Source organism: Polistes dominula, unplaced genomic scaffold (assembly GCF_049000335.1).
Source record: "Polistes dominula isolate Pdom_NZ unplaced genomic scaffold, Pdom_raw_medaka contig_269, whole genome shotgun sequence".
In the NCBI taxonomy this organism is placed as follows: domain Eukaryota; kingdom Metazoa; phylum Arthropoda; class Insecta; order Hymenoptera; family Vespidae; genus Polistes; species Polistes dominula.
In genome coordinates, this window is record NW_028300869.1 from 80,147 (window position 1) to 106,797 (window position 26,651).

At 40.6% G+C, this 26,651-nt stretch overlaps 4 protein-coding genes across 4 annotated transcripts; all 4 read left to right on the forward strand.

Moving 5' to 3' along the window:
- Nucleotides 1-5,705: 5,705 nt before the first annotated feature.
- LOC107073700 (uncharacterized) lies at nt 5,706-7,367 on the forward strand. Its single transcript, XM_089170783.1, has 5 exons — nt 5,706-5,727; nt 5,829-6,059; nt 6,127-6,452; nt 6,543-7,065; nt 7,126-7,367. Exons 1-5 carry the CDS (start codon nt 5,706-5,708, stop codon nt 7,365-7,367), a joined length of 1,344 nt encoding a protein of 447 aa, XP_089026909.1.
- Nucleotides 7,368-11,455: 4,088 nt separating this feature from the next.
- Nucleotides 11,456-11,881, forward strand: LOC149033707 (uncharacterized). Its single transcript, XM_089170788.1, has one exon. It carries the CDS (start codon nt 11,456-11,458, stop codon nt 11,879-11,881), a length of 426 nt encoding a protein of 141 aa, XP_089026914.1.
- Nucleotides 11,882-12,601: 720 nt separating this feature from the next.
- On the forward strand, nt 12,602-13,561 carry LOC107073646 (uncharacterized). Its single transcript, XM_015334339.2, has one exon. It carries the CDS (start codon nt 12,602-12,604, stop codon nt 13,559-13,561), a length of 960 nt encoding a protein of 319 aa, XP_015189825.2.
- A 69-nt stretch (nt 13,562-13,630) lies between these two features.
- LOC149033708 (uncharacterized) lies at nt 13,631-16,248 on the forward strand. Its single transcript, XM_089170795.1, has 5 exons — nt 13,631-13,769; nt 13,824-13,969; nt 14,305-15,138; nt 15,203-15,492; nt 15,774-16,248. Exons 1-5 carry the CDS (start codon nt 13,631-13,633, stop codon nt 16,246-16,248), a joined length of 1,884 nt encoding a protein of 627 aa, XP_089026921.1.
- The last annotated feature ends 10,403 nt before the right edge of the window (nt 16,249-26,651 follow it).

Here is a 26,651-nt window from a genome sequence, read left to right on the forward strand (position 1 = left end):
TTATGAATTTTTTGAAGTATTTGTATTTTCGAATGCTAGGTCTGGATGATGACTTAAAACTTTGAAGAATGTTAACAGAATTTGTTTTTTAAATTTTTCGCTACGGCTGGCATATACAGGGTGGAGCAATAATTTTATATTCGCAACTTACATGGCATGATGAGGGGCATTTTTTGGCTTGAACGTTTTTTGCGTGGGTGGAAGCATAGAAGAGATTTCAAGGTCATCTGCATTTTTTAGTGAAATATTATTTTTTTTCTTAATAGAATGTGATGGCAAATGTTGAGACGAATTCAACGAGCTATTATTCAAGGTCATGCGAGGTCAGATGTGGTAGAAAATAAAGTTCCTTACATTACAGAAGATGTTCAAAGTGGTGACCATTAACGCCAATGCAAAGTTTTAATCATCGTATTGCTGTCTTATCGTTTCTGAAATTATACTAGCACATACTGTATTATTTCATTTACCTTCATTAATACATAACATTGTTTATGTTGTGGCAATACACATCACGTATAGCTGGAAATATAAACATCTCATCAAGACGTTACATTGAAATGAATCATTAGTAAATCTCGGTCGACGGCTATGTGAACAAGTTTATCAAAATGAAATTTTTTTTCAAAAAGCAAGTTGATATGATCCTCATTTATAGAGAAGTGCAGCAGAATTCAATAAGAGCTTAAACCCTTTATGCTGAACGATATCCTAATCGTACGCATCTTTCGCACCGAATATTTCAAAGATTGTGCTAAAAATTGACAGAGACTGGAAGTTTATGTGTTCGAAAAAGCAATCGTCGTAAAAGAGCAACAAACGAAGAAAATAAAGTTAGTGTTCTTGCAGCTGTAGCGCATAACCCGCAGATTAGCTCTCGGCAGATTGAACGTGAGTCTAGTATCAGTAGAAGGAGTGTACTCCGAATACTTTTATAGCGTCAGTTTCATCCATACCATGTTACTACTCTTCAAGAGTTGCATAGTACGGATTTTGTGAATCGTGTCGCATTTTGTCAGTGAGCTCTACAAAAAATACAAATTGATATAACATTTTTACCTTCGATACTATTCACCGATGAAGCAACTTTCACTATTCGTGGAAATATCAATTAGCATAATATGCATTATTAGAATATCGATAATCCACACTGGTTACGACAAGTTGAGCATCAACGACAATGGTCAGTTAATGTGTGGTGTGGAATCGTTGGTGATCAGATAATCGGACCGCATTATATCAATAGAACTCTTACTGGCAAACGATATGAATTCTTCATACGAAATCAAATAGGGACTTTATTAGAACGTTCTTTATTAAACGTTCGCTAAATGATGTTGTTACAGCACGTCGGATGTCCAGCACATTATGCGCGAAGTGTTACAGATGCACTAAATAAACTGTACCCAAATAAATGGATAGGAGGTAGAGGATTAGTTTCTTGGCCAGCTCATTTTCCTGATTTAACCCCACTAGATTTTTGAGGTGAAAACTTCTTTAGAATGGGAGTAATCTGAAAAGTAAATAAACGCTTCGGTCAGGAAACGGAGCTATGAAACGGCTGCTATACTAAATAACGAGAGAAAAAGAAACAAACATATAGGATTGAGCCTGCGACAAGAATGAGACGGAATGTAGCTCTACAGTTTTTCCTATTCTCAGTCTCCTCTTTATGCTATGCTTCGTAGTTATCGCTCTTGGTTAAATATGTGTGTGTTTGTGTGCGACCGCATACTACAAGGCGTGGACACATTATTTCGATACTCAAAATATTTGTAGGTAGGAACGATAGAAGGGTAGAAGAATAAACAGAGATAATCACGTAGGTATGAGACAAAAGTATAAGGTCCAAATGAACCGACGGTCGAAATAAAGAAAGAAGGTGCGTGGTCTGTTTTTTTTTTTACTAAACGTGTCATTTCTCTTCTATTTAAAAATGTTTCTATTGTATTGAAAAATTTATAATAAAATATTTATGTGTCGCAAGTATTATAATTAACAATTATGAAAAATATATAGAATTTAATAATTGTATAGTCTGCAATATTTTACAAAAAAATGAAGTGATTATCAGATACATCAGAGAAAAAAAATTAGACAACATTGTAGAATATTTTTTTTATAAATATCCAAAGACATGTTTTTTAATTATAATGTTTGCGTATCCAAGAAATTTATGCTAATTTTTCAATAAAATAGAGAAGTTTTTAAATAGAAGAAACTAGACACATGACAAAAACAAATAAACATTATCTACTTTATATTTTCAATAAGAATACAATAATAAAACTTATTTTACTGTTTGGGAAATGAGCAGACTTAAAGGATATAGACGCCGAGCATTTTTATGGATTTGTCAGATTTATTCAAATATAGCGTACATCGCGTGTCGGTTACGAGAATTCAAATGCGTGGCCGTTGAACAATTAACTTATCGTATTTACATTATGAGAAGACTGAAGCAGGCCTGATTATATTAATCAGTAACGAACCGAGCGATGATGATTATATTAATCACACCGACACTTATTTCTTATGAGAGGAATTTTTCTTTAGACAAAAAGACACGTGTGTTGTATACGAAGGGTGAGAGAACTATATAGATGACTTTTGTGATGTAATGAGAAGACACGTGTTACGTATGTACCATCAAAGAGATGACTGACAGAGAAGCCGGCGTCACGGTGATTCTTCAACCGCCGTGATGAGTTATGGCGAGTCCGCACGGAGCGACAACTGTCGCAAGTTCTCATTGGGCAGATGAAATCCCAAACATTTACACATTTAGAAAAAAAATATAGAAAATAAATTTAAAAAAATTTTTAATATTATAAAATAAAGCAACGAAAATGATAAATAGACATTAAAATCGTTGTAATTCAAAACCCGATGAAACGAAAAAAATATGACCAGAATTGTCCCTTTTTTTTACAGCATCTACAGGTATAAGTTGCAACACAAAAAGAAATACTTCTGTATGTTAACCCATGATAAAGATATTTCACATACACAGAAAGTGTTAAAAGTGTGAAAGAAAAAACTCATCTACCTGAGTTTCAAAAAAAAATATACTTTATTTACTTAGGTTAAGACAGGGTATCTTTCCACCGACAAACATTTTACAATTTTGAGTTTGTATTTATGACTAGCGCATTCGATATTCTATCTTTATTATTATTATTATTAATTGGCGTTAGGAACTCTAAAGTTCATTGCCGCAAATACCAAATCCCGCCATTGTTCCCGTCCCTGAGCACGATCCTTCCATACGCGGTCTTCGTATCTTATTTCTTTCAGATTCCTTTCTAATATTATCCTCGATGTTCTATTTTCATGGGTACAATTTTGAAATGTTAGTTTTTGTCAGCTACCTACATCCCAAGGTTGGATCGTTTCCATGAGAACAGAATTATAAAAAACAGAGAAAGTACGTTGAAAGTTGATCAATATTCCTAATCTTCATTACCGGTTCGATAATATTCATGCCTATAGTATTGCAAAGAATATAGGCGTGTTGTCATCATTCCTACTAACTTCCTTAAATCCTTTTTTTTAAAGATATTTTTCTGTGTATATTAAAAAATTACAAAATACATCAGAGAAAAAAATTAGACAACACTGTAGAAAACATTAGAAGCAGATGACAAACTCCATTCGGAAGCAAGTAAATTACTGTTACATTTTTCTTTTTCTTCTTCATAGAATATATTCGATTCATTAAGATTTAAATAAGTCTATTGAATTTTATATTTATATGTTTTTACAAAAAATATACAAAGACTTATATTGCCCCAGGAATACAAAAAAATTATTATATTCCTATTACGTAATACGTAATAATTATAATTAATAATTATAATATTTACGTAATAAAGAAATTAATGGTAATTTTTTAATCAAATAAAAATATTTTTAACATGCTGAAAACCCAGCGTGAATTAATGGAGTTCACCACGGGTCCCAAACTCGAGACTCGTTGTCAACACAGCTCGATAAACTGAGAAAGCGATACGATTCAATGCGTTCTTTAGATTTTTCGTTTTTCAGATCTTTATTTAGACGAGAGTATTTAGAAAAATAAGTTTGTGGTCCAAAGAATAAAGACGAGATATGTTATATATAATAAGGGTCTCAAAGTGTGGCAGGCTATAGAGTTGAAAAAACATTTCTAGAGAATATCTCTATAAGTTCATTCATTGCATTTTACCAGAACCTTCGTTCAGTCCAGCAGTATTTTTCATATGTTTTTCGTAACGTCTTAATTTCATCTATCCTAAAATGTTTGTTATATAGCGCAAGAATGTAGATGAAAACGGGAAATTGAAAACCATACTAACAAAAAAAATTTTATACTAGTTTCAAAAAAAGGATTATTTATTGTAATCTAATGTTAATTAGTCAAATGTAAAGAATGAATTTCCAATTAATATTTTAATGAGTAAATTGAATGACGTTATTGCGCTTATTAGTACAATCTTAAGAATTTTAATTATCAGCATTTTAATCTTATCGACACGATATTTCCAATGTAATACGTTTGAGATCAGGTAAAATTTCTGCTCACTCAGTGGATAAACGTTAGGCTAAAACAAAAATGTAGTTATTTCTGAAACTTAATGAGGAAGAAGACTTCTTAAATGTATTCAAGGGAACTTGCAGGCGTGACCTACAGGTTGGCGGGTTGACTACCCTTGGGTACAATGATTTTCTAAGGAGTGTACCGCAAGGGAACTTGTAGACAGCCTAGCAAGGTGCAAACTCAGACCGAACCTTGAACACGATGATTTTGTGTAACATACTCAGTAAAAAAGACTTCTTGAATGTATTCAAGGGAACTTGCAGGTGTGACCTTACAAGGTGCGGGAGTTACCGAACCTTGGGTACGATGATTTTCTAAGGAGTATATCGCAAGGGGAGCTTGTAAGGCAACCTAGCAAGGTGAAAACTCAACCGAACCTTGAATACGATGATTTTCTGGTCTAGAAGTCACCAGTAGTTGAAATTCTATGGATCAGACTCACATGTCACAACAAAGATGATTTTCTCAGACTCAGATATTATATTCAAGATGATTTCCTCAGAAGCAAGAATCGCAGCTAAGATGATTTCCTCAGATGCAAGAATCGCAGCTAAGATGATGTCCTCAGATGCAAGAACCTCAGCTAAGATGATGTTCGAAGAAGCTGATTTCACAGGACACGTTTTGGAAGATGACAGACTGACAGCGCTGCATGAAGCTGGCGAACTTCTAAAATCTTCGTCTTAAAACTTCTTGAATTTGTATGATAACGATCTTTAAAATAAAGCGAATAAATATCAACGAAATGTAATTTAAAAGGTAACAAGTAAAACACAAAAAAGAGTAACACAATTTTTCTTATTTAATGTAGAGTAAAACTTTTTTTACAACCGATATCGAAAAGAATGATTTTGCATCTGATACAACTAAAAAACTGATTTCGATTTTTTTTCCCTTAATATCTCAATTCATTCATAAACAACTAACGTTTTATTGATTAGCAACTAACATCTTAGCAACCGAAAACTTATTGATTTAAATCTCATTGATTAACAGCTGACTGTTCTCCGACTACTCAATCTGCGTCTCTTTAAATCTTTTTCTTTATATTTTAATTCTAGAACAAACTTTAAACAAAAACAAAAATTAAAATCTCTCATTAATTTCTTAATAAAGCATTGTGTGTATGGCCTATTCCGTTGTTGGATGTACTCTGTAGAATAGCAAAAGCGTGGATTGCTACATGCGCACATTTTAGTCTGGTTAGTGGACAAAGTAAGGCTAGATGAGATTGAATCCATAATTACAGCTAAAATTCCAGATGAAACAGTTGACCCAAAATTGCATGCAGTAGTTACCAAACACATAATACATGGACCTTGCGGACTTTTCAACTTCAATTCACCCTGTATGGTCTACGGCAAGTGTTCCAAGCGATACCTAAGAGACCTGCTTGTTAAAACCATAGTAAAAAATGATGGATACCCATTGTATCGTCAGCGATCAGTTGCGGACAATGGGCGATCGGTAGTTGTGGAAGGTAAGAGGCTAAAATGTTGATGTAGACAATCGTTGGATTGTGCTATACTCGCCAATATTGTCCAAAGTTTTTGAGACTCACATCAATGTGGAATATTGTAACTCTTTGAAGTCGATAAAGTACATATGTAAATATGTTAAGAAAGGTAGCGATATGGCTGTTTTTGCTGTAACTAATGCAAATGATGAAATATCACAATACCAGATGGGTCGCTATGTAAGTAGCAACGAAGCAATTTGGCGTATCTTTTCATTTGCGATCTATGAAAGACACCCTACAGTAGTCCATTTGGCAGTCCATTTAGAAAATGGTCAACGAGTTTATTTTAACGAATCGAACGCAGCAGACAGAGCGGAACGTCCACCGTCGACAACATTAACAAGTTTCTTCACAGTCTGTTAAACTGGTGATTTTGCTCGCACGTTGCTGTATGCTTACATGCCACGCTATTACACATGGAATGCATCATCGAAATCGTTTCAGCGTCGAAAACAAGGAACACCAGTTGAAGGACATCCAAATGTATTTGCTTCAGACGCTCTGGGTCGCATCTACACAGTACATCCAAATAACGATGAATGTTATTATTTGCGATTGTTGTTGGAAAATTTTCGTGGTCCGACATCGCTTAAACAACTGAAAACAGTTAATGGACAGCTGTGTGCGACTTACCGTGAGGCATGTCAACTATTACATTTACTTGAGAACGATTCGCACTGGGATGATACGCTCAAGGATTCCGTAATATCTTCATCGCCGCATCAAATTCGTACATTGTTTGCGATTATCATATCGACATGTTTACCCTCTAATCCAAAAGATTTGTGGGTTAAGTATAGAGATAACATGTCTGAGGATGTTTTGCATCTTGTGCGCCGTCAAACTTTGAATCCTACACTACAAATGACTGCAGAAATTTACAATGAGACATTGATCATGATAGAAGATATGTGTTTATTGACAGCAAATAAAGTATTGTCGTGTTTGGGAATGACAGCACCAAATCGTCATATGCACGATGCATTAAACCACGAGTTGCAAAGAGAACAATAGTGCGACATTGAAGCATTGGCCGAGACAGTTCGTACAAATGTTTCACATTTAAATCAACAACAAAGAATTGCGTACAACACTTTGATAGAAGCTGTGAACAGTGGATCTGGTGGAATTTATTTCCTTGATGTTCCCGGAGGAACCGGAAAAACGTTCTTAATTTCATTGCTTTTGGCGAGGATTAAATCGCGAAATGATGTTGCTCTAGCGTTGGCTTCATCTGGAATAGCTGCGACTCTGCTAGAAGGCGGGTGAACTGCACATTCTGCCTTGAAATTACCATTAAACATGCAAATGACCGAAACACCAATTTGCAACATCGCCAAAAATAGCGCAATGGCCAAGATCCTACAGGTATGCAAATTGATTGTTTGGGATGAATGCACAATGGCCCATTAGAGGTCATTGAAGGCACTGGACAGAACGTTGAAAGATCTTCGTGACAACCAAAATATTTTTGGTGGGGCCATGATTCTGTTGTCAGGTGATTTTCGTCAGACTCTTCCAGTTATTCCCCGATCAACTGTTGCTGATGAACTAAATGCATGCCTAAAATCATCGAATTTGTGGCAGTATGTATAGACACTCCAATTAACAACTAACATGCGAGTATTTTTGCAACAAGATGAAACTGCAAATGTGTTTGCAAAGCAGTTGTTAGACATTGGAAATAATAAAGTTGCAGGGGACACCTCGACTGGATTCATCACATTACCCACAGATTTCGTTTTCCCATATAAAACGCAAAATTTAATAACCATAATTGGCTGGGTGAACGAGCAATATTAGCGGCGAAAAATAAAGATGTCGAGGATCTCAATGCGACCATTCAGAATTTTCTTCCAGAACAGTTGGTTTCCTTAAAAACGGTCGACACCCTTATGAACCAGGATGACGTAGTCAACTATCCTACGGAGTTTTTAAATTCACTGGAATTGTCTGGATTACCACCTCACAATTTGCAGTTAAAAGTAGGATCAGTTGTCATCATGCTGCGTAACATTAATCAACCTCGACTGTGCAATGGAACAAGACTGGCTGTGAAAAAGCTGATGAATAATGTGATTGAGGCAACGATCTTAAAAGGAAAATACAAAGGAGAGGATGTCTTGATCCCGCGGATACCGATGATTCCAACGGATTTACCATTCGATTTTAAACGCTTACAATTTCCAGTACGTCTGGCCTTTGCGATGACCATAAATAAATCGCAAGGACAGTCGTTAGAAGTTTGCGGAATTAACTTGGAGTTTTCCTGTTTCGCGCATGGACAATTATACGCCGCGTGTTCGCGCGTCAGAAAACCGTCTTCTTTGTTTATTTACGCACCACAAAACAAAACAAAAAATATAGTTTATGTGAAAGCTTTAAATTGATTAACAGACTGTATCATAACAATGTGTGTCTGTCAATATCTAATTTAAACCTTATAAATAGCCAGTATTTCAGGAAAACTCTTTTTTGTAAGTAAGCAACATGATGTGTCGAAAATAATAATAAAACTTTATGCTTCATTCAAAAAACCTTTTTTTATTAAAAACGAATTCGTTTTGTTTGTTTTAAGATTATTTTACATAAAAGTTTAGGTCTTTTATTTATCGATTGAAGCAGTACGAAGTCTGCCGGGTCAGCTAGTTCGTAATAAATATCGAACTAGAATCTTAGTCGGTAAAATCGGACGCGCGCGGTTTGAATACAATTAGTTACCGTACGATCATTTCGGATCGTACACAGTAAGTGTAACTAGAAAGGTGATTGGCAATTTTCCTTTTCAATTTTTGCCAACATAAACAATAGGTATCATGAATATAAAAATAAATAAATCGTCGTCTCACATGAGGGCCGTGCAGACATCCTTTGGCAGACAACACTAGTTTTCAAACACGGGATGCGCCCCCGCAAGTGGCTCGTCTTTTCCAAGTTCGCTTACGCCGCGTAATTTTGATCGCAGCATAGGGGTGATTGATTGATCCACGTCGTGCGATCACGACGCGGAGACAATGCCATTAGGTAAACTTTTCAACGATCATTTTAAATATCGTTCGTTACTCACTTCTTTCCCGGATAACGCGGTGAAAAGACCTATCGTATTAGGGTCTCTGGAAGAGGCGTGGCTTACCCTAGCGGCAAAAATATAAACTAGCCTTTGTAGGTTACTATGCATTACGTATATAAACATAATAGAGAACGTTTATAAAATTATCATTTTTTTATAATTAAATTGAATAATATCTTAACAGGAATTTTTAGAGCATTTAAATAAATTTGCTAATACAGGGTAAGATAAATTCTGCTTTAGCTTCATACAAGTCATCAAAATCATTATTCGCAAGTCAAATCTAGAAGATGTTTTGTGTTTTGATCGTACGGTTACGACTAATTCCTCCAGTAAATTCAATACTTCAAAAGTAGAAATACTAGTCAGTATACTTAATACTTCTTTTGATTTAATTTAAGAGGAGAATTTTAGGATCATTCGGTCACTTTGAACTTGTATCCCTATACTTTTACATTCTCTTAAGAATAATGCATTTTTCTTAGTAGAAATTGATATTGTCTGAGTTTTATTACAATTTAAGTTATAAATGTAATGTAATTGTCTTGTCTATCAATCATTTCTTTATCCCCAAATTTGTTTATTCGATAAAAAAAATGTTTTTTACGAGTTGGAAAATGAAAAAACCTAATTTTTTTATCACGACAAGCTTTGCTTGTACAACTAGATACACAGCAATACACTTTACTTATATTTTTTTTGCTGGAACTGTATGACAAACAAAAAAATTATTTGCAACAACTTTTTGGTTTAACGATAATAGTTATTTTTAATTCTACTTTCAATAATAAAAAAGCAAGTCAAAAAATTAAAAATATATGTAAATATTTCAACATGAATATCGTGTAGTTGAAATTATCTGTCAGCAATTCAGCACATATACCCTTAGTTTTAATTTAGCCACCAGATAGCGTATAGACTAAAGGCCCGTAGCAAAAAATTAATAGGTCATTTGATCTACCAGAAAACCTATTTGGAAAGATAAATGGGCATAAAATAATAAAATTTAGCACAACGCCGTCACTTGTAAGCTCTTCTACTGAATGCTGGTGAGAAATTAAAAGCACAGGTAGAGGAGGGTCCTTTTTGTCATATATTTTTGTAGAGCATTCCTACCACCGATCTGTGTTAGCATAACAGCTGCTAGTCTTCGGGGAGAAGTATTCGCAGATTTATTTAATTGCTCGGCGTCCATATCAATTAAGACCACTCATTTCTCTAACATTTGGTCCTTCGAGCCGGATCGAGTATCTGCATTCGCAGATTTATAAAAATTAGTAAAGTTCATTGTGTGCGGTTCATTTCGTCATCTCAATCTCTTTGTTCCGCGTAAAGTAGTGCCATCTCAATCGCTGTATTGTTACGCGGAAAAGTAGTGCCATCTCAGTCTCTTTGTTCCGCGCGAAATAGTGCCATCTAAAGTCGTGTTCTTACGCGTGATGTAGTGCCGTGTCACGCCTTCTCTTGTTACTCGAAAAAGTAGTGCCATCGCAGTTGCTTTGTTACGCGCGAAATAGTGCCATATCAAGTCGTGTAGTTACGCGTGACGTAGTGCCGTCTCACGCCCGCTCTTGCGTCGTGAGAAGTAGTACCGTATCGCTCGCGTTAGTGTGACGCGTGAGCCGCACCCCCCTCTCTCACTCACGAGCAGGGCGGGATATAGCCATCTCTCTCTCGCGAAACGTGTCGTTTCACTCGCTTCGCGCGACCCGCGAACAGTTCCCCCTCTCTCACTCCTGAGTAGCGTGGGGTATTGTCATCTCGTTCGCGGTGTTTATCAAACAGTGCCGTTATCTTTCGCGACATTGGCTTCTCATTGGCACTACTTATCAATAGTGATTCTCATTTGTGAACTTATCAAGCAGTGACACTCAATACAGACATCTCAATTATTCATCACGATGGTGCTTGTGCGTGAAGAAGATCAAAAAGGCCAAGGCATCAGGCAGTCATGATGACCAAGCAAACGCTCAGCTATTTCAACCGACCAGCTTGGCGGTACCAATCACATCTGCTCATAGCCAAGGTCCCCGGACCAGGAGCTAATCTCCGGTGCTACTCAATAGTGAACTGACACTGCGCGTACGGGCTCAGAATGAGCTCATTGTAACCATGGAGGACATACTCAGTCAGATCAGTGAGCCCTCCGAGGGGATCACCTTGACGGAAGTGAACATGATGCTCGAGCACCTTGAGGAGCTGCATTAGACCTTCCGACTCGAGCACGCGCAGCTCGTTTGCAATTAATTGGCCTCCCAGCCAATTGGAACATCCGTACCTTACTCAGATGGTCATCATCACCGAGTCAAAGCTGATGCTGAAAACAAAGAGATTGCTTGGTCGACTCAGAGAAAAGCTCACGCAGACAGCTCAACCAGCTCCTCCACCTGAGGCTGGTGCTCGTGCCCGCTCCCGGCTTCCTGAACTAACAGTGCCTACGTTCAGTGGCGAATGCCGGAAATGGCCTGACTTCAAGGCCATGTTCAGCTCAGTCATCGGAGACCGCTCAGACCTTAGTGATCTTGAGAAATTCCAGTACCTTAAGTCAGCGATGCAAGGAGAGGCTTACGAGCTCATCGCGAACATCACTCAAGACGACTCCTCATATGAATCGGCGTGGACACTGCTCATCTCACGGTTTGAGAACAAACGTTTAACAATCAAATCACATCTAGAAAGGCTGCTCAACCTCAAACCGATGCAAAAGCGCTAAGCCACCTCGCTGACGAAAATGGTCAACATCATCAATGAGACCACTCAGGCACTCAGAACACTCACGGTGGAGAGCAATAATGATTGCCTCATGGTCACTCTTCTAACAAGACTGCTCGATCGAGACACTCGCGAGAGGTGGAAGACATCTCTTGCCTCCAACGATGAATTTCTGACACTCAGCCAGCTCACTGAATTTCTGGTCGCTCGTGCTCGTACATTAGAGACCATGGAAGCCTCATCCACGCCAGCTCAATCCAATGTGCAGAAGGGGGCTATGATTACTCAGGCAAGCTCGCATCAGGCATCTCAACAGCCTTCCGCCAGCTCAACAAGGTCGGTAGCTCATCAGACTTCTCGTCCAGCTCAGTCCCGGACAGCATATCCGTGTGACTGTTGTGGGCAAGATCACTACATCGCGATCTACCCAAGAATGCGAGGCTACTCGGTCAACCAAAGGGTGAGGTTGATCAAAGACAGGAGCCTATGCTGCAATTGCCTAGGCAGGCATAATCTGAGGAAGTGCAACAGCCGACGACATTGCAAGACATGCAACGACTTCCATTATACCTTGTTGCATGGTGCTGACCTCTTAACCATCTTTGATCCACCAAGAGATGGGGCTTAGACCGCTCAGGAGGTGCAGGATGCACCCGCTCCCTCCGAAAAGTCTTCTCCAGCATGAAGCTCAGGGCAGCTCGTTGAGAGTTGCGATCACCCGATGTCAAGCTCAGTGCATCTCAGTCATCTCACATTGCTGGCCACAGCGACCGCGATAGTCGTCTCAGCAACAACGTCAGTTCAAGTTCGTTTGCTCATTGACCCTGGATCAGAAATCTTGTTCGTCTCAGAAAGACTCACCCAGCAGCTCAATCTTGAACGAAGGCACTCAAGGCAGGACGTTTATGGTGTCGGCAGAAAACGGACTTCTAAAACAAGAGGAATTGTCACGCTCAACCTTCAATCAAGGTATAGACCACTCACAGTGACAATTTCAGCTCACGTACTCAAGACAGTTACCACCATCCTGCCGGCCATAAAGATACAACAGGAATCCGTATGGCCTCACCTGAAGGGTTTTAATCTCGCTGATCCAGAGTTTCTTATTCCAAGGGCAGTAGAGGTTATAGTCGGAGCAGACTTCTACGGCCAACTCATCAGGCCTAACATCATTAGGCACTCAAACAGATCTCCCATTGCTCAGTTGTCCATCTTTGGGTGGCTGGTAATTGGCCCAATTCAGGCACCTGTCACACTGGCAAGGACGACTCATCATGGCAGATCTCAGGCATCAAACTCATCCTTGCAAGAGTTGTTGACACGGTTTTGGGTCCAAGAAGAACCTGCATCATCGGACAACTCACCGCTCACTCCTGAGGAGCAGGAGTGTGAGCTCCACTTCAAGACCACTCATTCAAGGGACTCGACAGGGCGCTACATCGTCAGGATACCGCTCAAGTCGCCACCAACAGTCCTGGGAGATTCTTATCAGACAGTTCATCGATCGCTCCAACGAATTCTCAGACGACTTGGCAGAGACACTCAGTACGACCGACTGTACACTCAGTTTATGCCTGAGTATGAACAAGCTCAACACATGATCAAGCTCGATGACAGCTCAGTTGGTAGAAGGTCACACTACTATTTGCCTCATCATGTGATGCTCAAGCCAGACAGCTAAACCACGAAGCTCAGAGTTGTTCTTAACGGTTCAAGCGCCAGCTCCACTAGTCACTCGCTCAATGACATCATGCACGCTGGTCCCAATCTGATGCTTAACATCTTCGACTTGCTTATTTGGATACGCCAACTCAAGTATCTGTTTGCGACTGACATTACAAAGATGTATCGGCAAATCAAGATACACCCAGATGACCAGGATCTTCAACGTATCGTGTAGGTGAATTAACAGCATGTTGAATCTCATTTTCAGTTTACCACAGTAACCTATGAAACTAAGTCAGCACCGTTCCTAGCTGTAAGAACGCGTTTTCAGCTCGCTGAAGATGAAGGCTCCCATTACCCTCTTGCTGTGAAACCGATCACTCACGGGCGTTACGTTGATGACATCTTCGGAGGATCTGATACAGTGTAAGAGCTCGTAGAGACTGCTCACCAACTCATACGGCTTTGCCATGCGGGTGGATTCCCGCTGGCCAAGTGGCACTCTACTTCTCAGCAACTGTTGAGAGAGGTTTCGTCTGAGCTTGGCGAGACCTCAAGCATTTCTCATTCGATGACTGCGATACCAAAATCCTTGGTTTTCGATGGTCACCTCAACAGGATGTGTTCGATTTCTCAACAATCTCGTCTACTCCCTCCAAACGATTCTCAAAACGTCTCGTCCTCTCAGAAGAAGCACAAATATTTGATCCATTAGGCTTCGCCTCTCCAGTCATAATTAAAGCTAAGATCTTTCTTTAGGCTCTCTGGTTGCACAATCTCGACTGGGACGAATCACTCTCGGAACAGCTCATCTCTCAATGGCTCAGCGTCAGACAAGATCTCATTAGCCTGGCCAGGCTCTCTATCCCACGTTGGTTTAACACGCTCTCTAATTCAGCTGTTGAACTACATGGCTTCTCTGATGCATCGCAATTCGCAATCGCTGCTGTTGTGTATCTCGTTGTCAACTCGCCGTCCACTGGCACCAAGGTCTCTCTAATTTGCTCAAGGATAAAGGTCTCACCGCTCAAGCGGCTAACCATCCCGAGGTTAGAACTCTCAGCAGCGCTGCTACTCTCCACGCTCATGAATCATGTTTGCGCTACTCTAAACATGAACATAACTAAGAAAATTTTGTGGACGGACTCTCAAGTAACACTCACATGGATCAAGGCTCATCCATCAAGATGGAAGGATTACGTACGCAACCGCGTAATCAAAATTCAAGAACTCTCAAGGAACGCTCATTGGAGGTATGTGCCTGGCACATCAAACCCAGCTGACTGTGCATCGCGTGGGATAACCACAGATCAGCTGGAAAAGCACTCTCTATGGTGGACGGGACCACCATGGCTCACTCAATCAGTGGCATCATGGCCGGCTCAGATCGATACAACTCCTGATGACTCATGTGCAGAAGAAGCTCGTGCTCGTGTTGCACATCACGCGGTACGATCTTCTCCGAGTTATCATTGGGATCTCATTCATCGATACTCATCGCTCAACAGGTTGCTTCGAGTTACAGCTCTCTGCAGTAGATTTATCAAGAGGCTCTCAGGAGAGCTTGACTCGACACCAGCAGCCTCTACCTCAGTTCAAAGCATGGAAGACTCTTGACTCTTTTGGGTCAAGGCTACTCAATCGGCGTACTATTCAGAAGAAATCTCAGTGCTCTCAAGACAATCTCAGCGGCCAAGCTCGCACCCACTCTTTAGGCTCGCCGCATTCATTGATGCCGGCGGTGTGCACAGGGTGGGCGGTCGCCTCTCAAGGTCCGAACTCATATACGAGGCCAAACATCCAGCAATTCTCCCTCGTAGCTCCAGGCTCTCAGAACTCGTCATCGCCCATGCTCACAAGAAAACGATGCATGGAGGCACTCAGTCGACTCTGGCACTTATCAGACAACTCTACTGGATCATCGGAGGAAGAGCAGGAAGAGCCCCAGTGAAGTCATATGGTCTCAGGTGTGTGGTGTGTGCTCGTTACAGGGGGATCCGTGCTCAGCAACTGATGGGTCAACTACCTCTGGCGCGAGTCACTCCATCACGCCCGTTCTCTCACACAGACATTGACTACGCTGGACCGCTCACGCTCAAGACGTGGAAAGGACGTAGCTCCAAGACTCACAAGGGTTGGATCTGTGTATTTGTCTGTCTATCAACTTCGGCCGCTCATCTCGATGTCGTTTCAGACTACTAAGCCGAGGGCTTCATTGCAACTTACAGACGCTTCACCTCAAGGCGGGGTGTCCCGTCAGACCTCTACGCTGATTGTGGCACCAACTTCTTGGGCGCTGAAGTTAAGCTCATGCAATGTTTCTCAGAAAGCTCTTCAGAACGCCGGGAGATCTCTTCTGTGCTAGCTCAGGACAAAACACAGTGGCATTTCAACCCGCCTGCAGCCCCCCACATGGGTGGGAAATGGGAAGCAGTAGTTGAGTCTCTGAAGTTTCATCTCAGAAGATCTGTCGGAGACACACTGTTCACGTATGAGGAGACTTCCACACTCCTCACTCAAATTGAAGCCATTCTTAATTCCAGACCACTCGAACCGCTCAGCAAAGATCCAGAAGATACCTTAGTGCTCACACCAGGGCACTTTCTCATCGGAACGGCACTCAACGCTGTCCATGAAGGCTCACTATTGGACATCTTAGCAAGTCGGCTCTCCAGATGGCAGTTCACACAGCAACGAGTTTAACAGTTCTGGCGCATGTGGTCAACTCAATATTTACAACAATTACAAGCCATCTCAAAGTGGCATCACGCTCACAACCAGATTCAGGTAGGTTCACTTGTTCTCCTTACTGATAAGCGTTTGCCTCCAGGAAAATGGCCCATTACTAGGGTGCTCAAATTGCTGCCAGGGGAGGATGGACTCACCAGGGTTGTATCGTTGAAGACGGCTACCACAACACTCACCAGGCCAATCACCAAGCTCGCAATCCTCTCAGTAGCCCCTCAGAAGGCAGCATAACTCATCATCAACTTCGTTGCTGATGGCGGGCGGAAATGTTTAGGATATTGAATTCCCAATCAGAACTCGCGACAGTTGTCGCTCAATGCAGACTCGCCATAACTCATCTCGGCGGTTGAAGAAGCGCCGTGACGCCGGTTTCTCAGGCAGCCATCTTCACTTGTTCTCTACATCTCGTTCCAACTGCACGTGTCTTCTCAACTTTGCATACGTCTTCTCAAAAAGTACAAGTTCGGTGAGATTAATATAATCTTCATCGTCCGGATCTTATCTGATTAATATAATCAGGCCGTCTCCAGTCTGCTCATTGTGATATTCTCTGTGTAAAGCTCGGAACGTGGTTCGCTCAACGGCTTCTCATTTTGAATCTCAACCGACACGCGGTGTACACGTACGAATTTTAATAAATCTGAACACTCATAGCAAATGCTCGGCGTTCTCCTCATTTAGCCCACTCAATTCCTCAACAAGCGCAGTAGCGTCATTCAATTTACTCATTAAAATCTTTATTGGAAATTCATTCTTCACATTTGACTAATTAACATTTTTTGGTAGCAGAGCATTGTTATTGAAACAATATCAAGATGAGAGTCAGTCATGTGAAGAACCATGTTGATGAGCAGATGGAGCTCATCAAAATTATCAACGATGCCATCACCAACTTAACTTGTGTCGGAGAAGAAAATATTTTTTTCACCAAGTGGAAGTTCGAAAAACGGCATTGCAAGACACTTGGAGCAAATTTTCTGCTACTCATGATGCTATAAAAATTGCAATAAAGCGATTAAGTGAAGATAAAAAGGAAGAAGTATTAAAGCTTTCATATTTCAAGGACGACCTTTACCGTGCCACCTACGATACTTATTTAGAAGCGTTGGAAAGGATGAATATTTCGTATGATCAACGAAAGCAAGCCGAAAGTAGTTCATCGGTAAGCAGTCATATAGAATTTCCTGTTCATCATTATGGGCCTCGTCTTCCAAGTCTGGATTTACCGAAATTTAATGGAGCAGAAGGACAAAAGGTGCCCACAGAAACTTTGAACTTAATGAACTTTGTGAGTGAACATGATATAAACAAATTTGCGGAAAGTGTAACGTCACGAGTGTGGAACGGACTTTTGAAGTTCGGGTCAGTCAGTGCTGCAATATTGGGCATTGTATTTATATTCAAACTAGTTAAGTTAGTGATCGACTCTATTCTGCGTGGCTACGCCTTACACACAGTGTATAGGTGGAGCATACACCTATTAGGTGCTATTTGGGGCTCCATAACTGGCCTACTCCTCCACTTGAAGACCAGAAGGGACTTTAAATCTACATCGAAAATGGAAGAGGGAACCGAACTTCGAGAAATCTGCACGGGGCAGCAACAACCAACCTGCAGCGTGGCTGGCAGACCTCAAACGTTGAGGGCCACAAGCAGCTCCCAAACCGACGATACATCCGGTAAGCAAGTGCGGTTCCAAATGGACAATGAACTCTTTCAGAAAATCCGCGGGTGGCGAAGCCCTAGGGAATAAATTCCCTAACGCTTCTCTTTAAGGGGGGAGGTGTCACGTCCCAGTGACGACTAATTTCGAACTTTGCTGCGCCAATTATGCGAGTGTCCTATTTGTAAGTTGTTAATCGATTACTTTTTAGCTATATTCGTACCTTGTAAAATTTGTACTCCTAATTTTGTCTTATCCCCACTTTCATGAACGACCATCGATATTGGCATTAGTTGATCACACGTAAATGTGATGGCAAGGATCCATTGTCGTTCATGATCGTGAGAAAGTAAGTAAAGGGTAGACTTTTGAAGTCCTACAGTATCCACTTTCTTACTGACTACAGTTGAGATCACGCTTCAAAGATAGAACGCGCGTGACTTTTTGTAAAATCTACGGGTAACCGTAACTGATATCTGTTTAGACGAAAAACGATATTTTTCTAAATTAGCAGAATCCACAGTTGATAGAAACTGATATTTTTCCATTTCGAGGAATCGTAGTCAGCAGCATGTAATATCCCAAAATCTGCAGTTTACCGAATGAAAGTGGGTAGTGAGGGAGGTATTTTGCGCAAGAGAGAGGTGTTCCCACCCTTTCGGATCGGGCCCGACGGGAAAAACTTTGTTCTTCCCTGCCGGCTGTCTACCATATTCCGCAGTAGAGTTCGCATTAAAAATTAGCCTTTACTTTGTTAGCGATTTACAGCATCTATCGTTTACTTACTCTTCGCGACTAAACTTAACTTCTAACTTAGCCATATTAGTACTTTATTTTGCTTTACTGTTAATAAAGATCTTGTGTAATTTTAACTTTATTTAGTAATATACTGTTATTTTCGTAAAATTGGAAGTGTTTGTGCAAAGTTGAATTAATTTCCTCATCATACACAAATCCTGTTGCCTGTCTACACGGCGCTAGCAGTACGAAACCCGAGCAGCTTCAGGGGTCTGACGATAAAACGACCAAGGAAAGGCAATCTTCCAGGAAATCTTAAACATCTTAAAGCAATAGTAACATCGGATAAAACACTATCATTTACTCGTTTGGTGGGTTACTCTCTCTCTTAGCCCAGATCCCGGGTAAAGTCTGGCTTTACAGATTGACCCAAAACAGGGCACATCTTCTTTTGACCGAGTAAACGCTGGTAGCGTGACCGAGTCAAAAGAAATTATCTTTGAAATTGTTCTTGTTCGTTGACATCCCCTTTTGGGACGTCACAAAGTAGTGACTGTGATAATCGCAATGGTGTCGTAGAAATTGATACGAATTCAAACGTAAGTTTCCAAGAAAAACTGCGAAACTGGGCTGTAAAAAATATAAATAGTCTTAAATTAAATGTTATCTCGGAGTTATTATTATTATTGAAAGATGAAGGACATCCAACGTTGCCCAAAAAAGCACAAGCTTTGCTAGAAACTAAAAATCACCGAATAGAACAAACGATTTTAAGGCAGGATTCTACTTTGTAATTTTTTTTTTTAATTTTTTTTTTCGATTATTCGTAAGTAGATATATTTAAGAATACTCTCTGAAAATTTTAAAACGATCAGAGCATCCTAACTGTACTTTTTCGTCCCTCGAATCTACCCGTGCGCGGGTAAAAAAAGTATTTAAAAACACTGTAAATGCGTTTTTCTCGGAATCACATTTTTGAACCGCGTGTTGTAAAAATCTCCAAAACTAGCTATTTGATTCGTCTGAAATTTTTAGCACATAATCTATACACATATATCAACCGGTGGTAGCAAATTTATAAAAAAATTTGCATTTTAACTACTTTTTTTTTTTTGACAAAAAATGAAATTTTTTTGATCATTTTTTTTCAACTGACGCCATTTTGTTATATTTGCTTGTAAATGAAAAAATCTGCTACCACCGGTTGCTGTAGTCTTTGTGATCATAGAACTTTTCGAGTTTTTCATTTCAGATAATCCGATGTCAAGATTTTTACAACACTGCAAAGGCTAGACTATTTTTAAGCGTAAAGTTCAAGGGCCTTTCCAATATATATAGAGCGTATAAAATAAATTAAAAAAATTGTTTAATGTACTTTAAGAGTATATTTATGAAGCACAACAAACCCTACATCAATATCTTTCTTAGTTTTCTAATCAAAATTGACAAAAATACCTCTTTTTTCGAGCGACTAAAGTAGAATCCTGCCTTAAGTTTAAAAGACTCTAATTGTGATTATAAGTATTTAGGTATAGCACAGGGATTGAACAAAATTATAACTTCACATATATTTACTGAAGACACCATTAATGTATTAATTCATATTGACGGTATGCAGGTCTATACAAATTCTCAAATTCAAGTATGGCCTGTTACTGTTAAGGTTATTAATAAAAAGTATATTACTCATCCTTTCATAGCTGCTATTTATTGCGGAGACTCAAAACCTGCTAATGTAAATCAATATCTGTCGGACTTTGTGAAAGAATCTAAAGTGTTAATTAAATCAGGTATTAATATTGAAGGAAATAATTATGATTTCAAAATAGTTGCTATCGTTGCGGATTCACAAGCTAGATCATTCATAAAACGTTGCAAGCCAGCAGGCACTTTCTATGCTTGTGAAAGATGTACCACAGAAGGAGTGTCTGTAGGTAAAAAAAAATAAGAGTATACCCTGAAATGGATTGCGAACTTCGCACAAAAAATTCTTTAAAAAAAAAATGCAACCTGAACATCAAACGGGTAATTTAAAGTCTCCTTTAACTAAAATCCCTGGTTTTGATCCTGTCAACGGTGTTGTATTGGATTCAATGCACCTACTATATCTTGGTGTGATGAAGACTTTGATGGAATCTTTGATATTACGAAAAAGTAAAGCACGTTTGAAAAAATTAGTTGTAAAGTCTCTTTGAATGAAATTTTTGTCATTAACGAGTCACGTCCCTTCTGAATTTCAGCGAAAATTATTTGACATAAATGACCTAGCTAGGTGGAAAGCGACACAATATCGTTATGTTTTAATTTATTGTGGACCGGGTATATTTCAAAATATTTTACCAAAGGATACTTATGACCATTTTCTACTTTTTGTTGTTGCCTGTAGAATTTTACACAGCAAAGATTTGATGATTACTCCTAATGATTATGAAAAAGAATTATTAAAAAAATTCTTGTATTTACTACCGTCATTATACGGTGAAAAAATCCAAAACTTTAAACCATCATAATTTAATACATTTACCCGACGACCTATTGATTTTTAAATTACCATTAAGTGATCTATCGGCATTTTGGGGTGAAAATTAATGCAATAATGGCAAAATTGGTGGCAAAATTAGGAAACTTTTTAAATCACCCATCAACCTCTAACTCAGATTCTAAATAGGTTATCTGAGATAGATAATGACAAAAAAGTGAAAATTAAAAAGCAATCCATTGTTAAAAAGTGTATAATAGATAAAGTTTCAAACATTTTAAATTGTGAAGGGGTGGAATACTTGAGTGTTAGGAGTGTCATTATAAACAGTATTTATTTGACTTCAATGCGACCTGATAATGTTGTTATGTTAAAATGTAGTGACGTAAATATCGTTGACAAACTGTTGATAAGAAAACTATTTCAAAAATCACCAACAATAGATGATCTTTATATTTTAGGACGTAAAATGATTCGTACCGATACTCTATTTAATTACCCAACTGCTTCAACTGATATAGGTATACTAATCAGAGAAAAATTTTCCGATTCAGCAACAATATTTTCAATCAAATTAATAAAAAATAAGTGTATTTTATCGAATATCTTGTGCAATATTTATTGCATAAGTAATTGAATTAATAAACAATTCATCAAATCTATTATAAATAATAATTTGTAAATAACAGCATAAACATGTATTACTTGTAAAATTTTTTGCATTTAGTGTTCTTAAAAATGTGACAGAATAACTGAAAGATTTAGCACAATTTTTATCGAGCATTCAAAACTCGCATCAGGGATTGTATGTATATAAAGAAAAGTGGGAAAAATTGACTGTAATTATAAAATTACTTAACAATGATGTTTGTTTATTAAAATTTATCGAAAGTAAAATTCTTTGATTAATGTAAGCATAGAAAACTATCATAAAACAATACTTCAATTTTCGAGAGATAGAAATAGCGTTTTGACGGTGACGGGTGCGTGTGACCAAGAGTGTACTTTTGAGTGACATTTTGTGAAGTGAGTGGATAGCAAATCGGTAGAAACATTATAGAAGGCAAGAGGGAGTGGAGAAGATATAGGTGGAGTGTAGGCGAGCAGGGGGTCAGTGCAATAGAAGTGATAGAGAGGGTTTTTTCTAGGCGGTCACCATTTAAGAGGTTAGGAAGAAGAGCAGAGAAAAAGTGTTTCGGGCAGAGAAATGGATCCTCACGAGAAAATTCGTGACGACGGCAGCGACGGCAGCCTGCGGCGGCGAGACCGAGTAACTAGATCAGGGAACTCCGAGGAGTGGGAGGAGGCTAGAGATAATGTCCGAACGGTCGAGGACGCCGAAGGGGGGCAGGAGCGGGCCGTTAAAATGACGGACACCCCGACGGGCCGAGTAGGGCCAGGGGAGGTAGAAGGGGAAGCGACATGCGCAGCAGCGCCCGAAGGGGATACAACGGACGAAATGCTGGAAACAGGAAAGAGGAGGAGAAGAGGACGCCCTAGGGGAGCACAAGGGATGAGGAAAAGAAGGATATACTTTACGAGAACCATACCGGACCACTGGAGAGCGCAGTCAGGGAAGAAGAAAGAAATAGGAGAGATGGACGAGGAAGAGCAATTGAAAGAGGGGGAGGATGAGTGCGTAAGGAGAGGAAACGAGGGAAAGAGAGAAAGGCCTGATTGGACTGAAGAACTTGTGGAACAACTGGCGGGAAGAATTGAGCAAAAGATGAAAGACTTGGATAAAGGAGCTGGTAGAACTATGGAAAAGCAAGATGGAGAGAATGATGGGAAAGATAGCGGAAGAGCTGGCAAGAAATTAGGGAAGTAAACAGATGAAGATCTGGAATGATGCGAAGAGAAGAGAAAAAGAACATGACGTGAACCTGGTGGAAAAAGTGAGGGAAATGCTGAGAGAAGAACAAAAGAGATGGAAGGTTAGATCCTGAGAGCAGGAAGAGAGAATAGAAAAGCTACAGCGAGACAATGAAAGCATGCGCAGAAAACTGGAGGCGGTGACGAAGGAGAAGACGGATAAGGAAGGGCAGAGAGCAAACGAGAGCAAGAGGCGGAGGGACGAGAACGAGAACGAAATTGAGGCAGGGGACAGTAAGGAGGACGGTAGTGAGCCGGCTGGACGGTAGTGAGGAGATTAAAGAAAGCAACGGAGCAAGAGACACGGGACAGAATAAGACGACTGGCGAAGAACAAGCCAAAATGTCTGGGTTTCAGCGAACGGCAGGAAGAATGGCAGGAAAGGAGAAGAAGGAAGAAGAACATCATAATAAGAGGAGTGAGGAGGTCGGAGCATGGGATGGTATGGGACATTGAAAGAGCGGTGTGGGAAATATCGGTAGTGAGACCCCAAGTCCTGAAATAAAGAGAAACGGGAGAGGGAGTGGTTTTTGAAGAAAAGGAAATAGCTAACAAATTAAGAATAATGAAGGCGGCGAAAAGATGAAGAGGAAGGCAGCGAACGCTAAGAGACGACACCACCCGCAGGGAAGAAGAGATCCAAAAATGGATAGAAAAATACGCGAAGATCAAGAGGATGCAAGGAAAAGAAGCAAGAGCCGGATACCACAAAGTTCGAATAGAAGGGAGGTGGAAGATATGGAATGAAAGGATTGGAGATCTGAAGGAAGCGAACAGATACGAGCATGACAAGCCAGAGGAACGGGAAACGACAGCGGGGTTTCAACGGTGGGACCAGCGATGGAGGGGTCCACTGCACATCGGGTGATACGGGCGATAACGTGGAACGTGGCGGGGATGAGGATAGTGACGGAGACCTGGAAGTGGCTGAGGGATTTCGACATCATAGCAGTACAGGAAACGTGGATGGAAGAGAATGAGGAGGAAAAACAAAAAGATAAGATGGATAGGAATTTTGTATGGCTCACGTTAGCAGCAACATGGGAAAAAAGGAAAAGTAGGGCGAAGGGTGGGCAACTAGTAGGAGTCAGAAAAAGTATACTGGGCGAAGAAAGGGTGGGGCGCTGGAAGGGGGGATTAGTAATAATGTCTATACAACTAAGAAGAAACCGACCCAAGAAAGATACCCTGATAAGCACATACAATAAAAACTTGAAAGAACTAGAAGGAGATTTGAAAGCAATTATAGACGAGGCAGAGGAAAGGGTGAGGCGGTAGTGGGTGTAGTGGGGGTAGTGGTGATAGGGGATTTTAACGCAAGAGTGGGGAACCGACAGGCGGACATAGTGGGTAGGGAGAAGCGTGAGGGCGAGAGGGAATCAAGAGACAAAACAGAGAACGCGGAAGGGAAGAAAAGGCTCGAGGTCTGCGCAAAAAATGGACTGCTAGTAGCAAACGGGAGGTAGGAAGGGGACAGGCAGGGAAGCCTGACGTATATAGGTGACAAGGGAGGAGGTGGATCGGTCATAGATTATATAGTAATAAACAATCTGGCAGAGGGAATGGTAAAGAAAGTATAGATAGTGGATAGAACGGAATCGGACAACCTACCGATAATAGTAACGTTCGAGAGACGCGATAGGATGGGGGAAGGCGAGAGGCAGGGAGACCCCTGAAAGCAGGAAAAAGGTAAAAGAGAAACGAAGCCAAAGTGGAATCAAGAAAAAGCAGAAGAGTACGCAGAAAAGTTCACCGCAGCATGGGAGATAAAGGAGAGAAAGACCGAAGCACGTGATAGATGGGAAACGCTAACAGAGGTCATAAGACAAGCGGCCGAAGAAACGGGAATGATGCGATGGGTCGGAGCAGATAGCGAGGGAGCCAAGGGGACAAGTGCAAGAATAAAAGACTAGAAGAAGGAGAAAAGGAGAGGCTAAGAGAGGCAAGGAGAGTGCTAAAGAGAATCAGGAAGGAGGAAACTGAGGAGAGCTGGAAGAAGAGATAGGAACTTGTATGCCAAAGTAGAAATCTCACAGAACTGTGGGGAGCGCGCTAAGACCCTTCAGTGCCAGGAGGACGGGAAGAGGCGGCAGTCAGGTTCCTGAGGGAGAGTGGATAAGCCACTTCCAGGAACTATTGGAAAGTATGGGAGACAGCCCACACGAGGAATCTGGCAGAGGAAGGACGGGCCCGATGAGCATAGAGGAAGAGGAGGGCACAAGAGAACAGAGTAGAGGCATTAGAAATGAAGATATAGTAAATAGCAAAATGGGCACGGATGAGGTGGAGAGAGAACTAAAGAGGATGAGGAGGAGCAAGGCTGCCGGACAGGACGGGCTATCGATAAAATTCTTCTCAGGGATGCCGAGAGAAAAGAGAATAGAACTGGCAAAGATCCTAAACGAGCTGTGGAAGGAAGAGGAAATAGCAAAGGGGTAGGAAATCGGGAGAATATACCCTATTCATAAGGCACAAAACTATCGCGGGATAACGCTGATGGACACAGGATACAGACTGATGACCAGAATATTAAACAACAGGGTAAGGAACCAGCTGGAAGCGAATAAGATAATAGGAGAGGGGCAAGCAGGATTCAGGGCGGGAAGGGGGGACTCGAGACCACGTCTTCGTGCTAAACGCGCTCATCAACAACAGATTGAAAGCTAGGGCGGGCAAGCTGTTCACGGCGTTCGTGGATTTTAGAACTACTTTTTACTCAGTGGACGAAGAGGAGATGCTGAGGAAGCTAGAGAAGGCGGGATGATTACAAGAAAGGGCGCTAGGAATGATCAAGAGGATATACAAGGACACGCAGAATGAGATTATAGCGAGGGAAGGGGTGACAAAAAGGTTTAGCACAACAAAAGGGGTAAAGCAGGGATGCGCCCTGAGCCCTACGTTCTTCAATCTATTAATAGAGGACATGGAGAGTGAATGGAAAAATCGAAAAGAGGGGGGCACGGTAATGAGAGGTGAGAAGATATATGCCTTGAAGTACGCGGACGATGTGGCCCTGGTGGCGGATACTGGTGAAGGTCTGAGAGACATGCTTAGGGAGCTAGAAAAGTACTGCAGGGAGAACAAGTTGGAAATTAACATCGGAAAGACCAAAGTAATGATCTTTAGGAAAGGAGGTAGATTAAAAAAGGAGAAAAGTGGGACAATAAATAGAAAAGAGCTTGAGGTCGTGAAAGAATACAAATACCTTGGTGTGTACTTTTCAACGGGGTAACACCTTTGACAAACACACAAGGATGGTGGAGAATAAGCTAAAGAAGGCAGCGAACGGGGCGTGGGAAATAGCGAAGAGAGCAAGAATGGGGAGGCTGACGGATAGGTTAAGGATAATGGAAGCAATAGCGAGAAGTAGGTTACTGTACGGGGTTGAAGTGTGGGGATGGTAAAGAAGAGAGAGGGTTGAGAAAGCGCAGACCAGGTACACGAAGATGGCAATGGGTCTGAGGAGGAATACTCCGGATTACATCTGGAAGATTAAGGCAGGATGCTTGGGGATTGAGATAGAGATGATAAGACGGGCCAGTAACTATGTAGGAAAGATAATGGAGATGGAGGAAGGAAGATGGCGAAAGGAATGTCTGATGGAGG